This window comes from Capsicum annuum, unplaced genomic scaffold (assembly GCF_002878395.1).
Source record: "Capsicum annuum cultivar UCD-10X-F1 unplaced genomic scaffold, UCD10Xv1.1 ctg27239, whole genome shotgun sequence".
Taxonomy (NCBI): domain Eukaryota; kingdom Viridiplantae; phylum Streptophyta; class Magnoliopsida; order Solanales; family Solanaceae; genus Capsicum; species Capsicum annuum.
The window spans coordinates 1-3162 of NW_025833600.1; the positions used below are offsets into that span (position 1 = coordinate 1).

The 3162-nt window shown below is 38.6% G+C and overlaps 1 protein-coding gene across 2 annotated transcripts; it reads right to left on the reverse strand.

Annotated features, from left to right (window-relative positions):
- Nucleotides 1–1264: 1264 nt before the first annotated feature.
- On the reverse strand, nt 1265–3162 carry LOC107854955. 2 transcript variants are annotated; one of them, XM_047402782.1, is made up of 4 exons: nt 2836–3162; nt 1938–2685; nt 1751–1821; nt 1265–1652 (listed from the first exon to the last, which is right to left on the reverse strand). In XM_047402782.1, exons 2-4 carry the CDS (start codon nt 2124–2126, stop codon nt 1511–1513), a joined length of 402 nt encoding a protein of 133 aa, XP_047258738.1. In that variant the 5' UTR covers nt 2127–2685; nt 2836–3162; the 3' UTR covers nt 1265–1510. The 2 variants fall into 2 exon arrangements, with proteins under 2 accessions (XP_047258738.1, XP_047258737.1); XM_047402781.1 differs by having other exon boundaries at nt 1938–3156.

A 3162-nucleotide genomic window follows, 5' to 3' on the forward strand; every position in this document is an offset into this window, starting at 1 on the left:
TGATTTATGGACTCTTGGTTGTAATTTCCATTCTGCTCATATGTTGCGTATATCTACTTTATCTTTGGAGCTCAGTTGGCAGTTGCCTACTGAGTACCATTCGTTTGGTACTCATACTACACCTCCGTAGCCTGCAGATCATAGTATGAATTATCGCCGTTGATGTGTGCATCGTGTGGAGTAGCCCTGATTCAGAGACTTAGAGTGAGCTCCTGACGTTCGGAGTATTACTTATCTCTCTCCTATGTATTAGACTAGCCTCTAAGTTGTATTCAGAGGTAAGTTGAATAAGTGTATTTCTCCTTGATATATCACTTTTGTACTCCTATTATGTTTAGAAGCTCTTGTATTGATACCACCAGGTTTTGGGATTCATCTATGTATTGATCTTTATCTCATATATTCCGCATTCTTTTTCTTATGTTATTGAGTAGTCCGTTACTAGCCTTTCCAGACTATAGGTTGGTTTGCCTACTGGTGGGTTATGGTAGGCGCCATCATGACCTGAAAAGTTGGGTCGTGACAAACCAACTGTTGAATACCCCCAGCATTCAGCATGTCTACTGGGAGCAGAACTTTTTGGCTGACAAATTAGCAAACAGGAACTGGAATCAGCACACATTTTTTTCAAAAAGAATGAGGGTAAGGGAAGTGGAAATGGGGGAGGAGGTTACGAGATAGGGAATCCGAACCATCATCAACAAGGTGAAAGTTCAGATAGTCGAGCAACTAAGCTATAAAGATTCCCTAATCAGAACACACACTGTCACTTTATACATTTCAAGATTAAATAGACCATTTAAGAAGTATCCAACTTGAACGACGAAAGAGAGGTAAGAGTGTGGGGAGAGAAATTTGAGTAATGGGATAATGCCACTTTTTACCATGTCCCGATTTGGTTATCTGTTATCGGGATATATTAGTTATTATGGAAGAAAGATATACTACAGAAGAAAAGAAATGTTTGAATTTGAATATACTCGCTACGAGTATGGAAGGAAGATGTCTGATTTTACTAACGTATTAAGGAAAGATATCTAGGATACAAATCATTATATATAAACAACGCTCTGCATGTTAAATGAGCAAATTAAATCATTTAGCATTACCTAACCAGAGAGGAATCAAGATTTTCACCAAAGGAGTGATTCCCCATATTCAGTGTAGTCCCACAAGGAGAGGGTAAGCAGATCCTCGGCCGAAGGACAAATAATCCAAAGCAGCCTAAAAAAGGAATAAACGAAAGTGAAAGCATAACAAAGCATTTTGAATAGTAACTGCAGCCAAATAATAGGATAATCGAAATACAAGAAATAGATAGTACCAGAAACCGAAGGTCGAGAAACAACCGGAGTAGTACTACAACTACACGACTACTAGTATGGATAGATAGCAACACAAAACACTACCTAATAACCTCTTAGCCTAATCCGGGTCCTCCACAACCTCATATCAAAGGTAATGTCCTTGGTTTCAAGGGCATTCACCATATGCATAAAAATTTACCTATCTACAGCGTATATTTTTCCAGTAAACCTTGGACAAAGGTGGTTCCGCTACTCTTATGTACCAAGTCTTCCAATGTATATACATAGTAACTTCCCAAAAGAAACCAAGTTGATGAATCATTCCTGGGGGAAAGCCCGACTTTCCTGGAAAAAGAAAAGATTTTGTATCATCAACGCAACTTGATTAACTCTTTATTTTCCTCATCAATTATAAAAAGAAATAGAAGTTAACAGGTTAAAACCTCTGTATTAGCTTCGTTGATTGTTGAGGGAGCGCAGAAAATATCAAACAGACGCAGGCCTTAAGGTTCAGCTGCCATACAAATAGAACAAAAGAGTTACTACAGTATGGTATCAATTGATCTTTGCATGAAAGAAAATTTAATGAAAGCATGAAAAAACTCAGTTGTAAAATTTGTTGATCCGCACCACAAGATCGTCATTTCCTATGCTAAGTTGTTCTTCTTGAATCCTATATGCGGAGTCATCAGCAGAAGAGCTACAGTGATACAATTCAATGAACTGCAAGGTGGGTATTTCCGCTACATCATCAGAAATCTCATACAGGCAATAACAGTTCTTCAGAACAAGACTCTCAGTGGGTAAGATCAGTCCCATCCAACAGTAGGAATTTAGCTACTGAAAGTGTTCGTCAGTTGGCTCCCATTCTGATCTTTGGAAAGCATAATCCTTGAGCTTGAGCACCTCGAGTTTGGATAACGTGCAGTATCATCATTTCGTCCCATGACAGTTGGTGGGAAAATATCACATTATTGTACCCATGGGTTAATGAAGAAACACTCAAGTGTTTCAAGGAGCTCCAACAGAACCATCTTCTTGAGTTTTCCAGACATTTGTTCAGCAGTCAAGCGCTCTTCTTCACTTTCTCAAATTCCTAACTTCCTAAGGTTGGGCATGCCTTCAAAGATGCCCCTTGTAATACTTCCAAAGGTAATGTAAGACAGGCTTTGCAGCTTGGTTAATGAAAGAATAGGGTGACTTACTCGCCCAGATGATTACAAAGGTTTGCCGGTTGGTTAATGCAAGATTAGAGCGACTAAACTTGCCCGAATAACAAGGAAGGGTTTGCAGCTTGGTTAATACAAGATTATAGTCACTTAACTTGAGCAGATAATCTTCTTGTTTAGACTACACATTAGGAAAGTAGCAGCATTTCCTGAAATAAAGATGCCTTAATTGTTTAATCACCCATATCTCTGCCGGCAAACAAATACTAGCCTGATTACTGTAATGAAATAGTGTTTGATGATGCCTAAGATTGCACAGTGATGGTGGGAGAACACTAAAATTAGAGAGGGCAAGATACCTCAATTGAGATAATTCCCATATTTCTGACGGTAGATGGTCAAATAGCTGAAAACACATATCCAATACTGTTAACCATTTGAAATTGGTAAAGCTGATAAACGAATCAACCTGAGAACAGGATCCAGGAGTTCCATCTCTTTCAAAACAAAGCAAGGAACTTTCACGAGGGAGTGAAGATATATCATAAACATTCTCTATATGTGTCAATGGGGCAAAGCCAAAACTGAAAATGATGCAATGTTCAAAAGATGCCACTGGTGGAGAAACAATCACATTAGATTTAGCAAAGTAGATCGATCTCTCTTTCCATACTTCTCTTAGGATT

What these genes read in the sequence shown, in the direction of transcription:
- LOC107854955 (XM_047402782.1), bottom strand. Translation starts at nt 2,126, where the DNA reads ATGGGACTGATCTTACCCACTGAGAGTCTTGTTCTGAAGAACTGTTAT. An exon ending in TAGGAAATGACGATCTTGTG is followed by an intron (nt 1,822 to 1,937) that starts GTGCGGATCAAC and finishes TTTGTATGGCAG; the next exon opens with CTGAACCTTAAGGCCTGCGT. An exon ending in TCAACGAAGCTAATACAGAG is followed by an intron (nt 1,653 to 1,750) that starts GTTTTAACCTGT and finishes TTCTTTTTCCAG; the next exon opens with GAAAGTCGGGCTTTCCCCCA.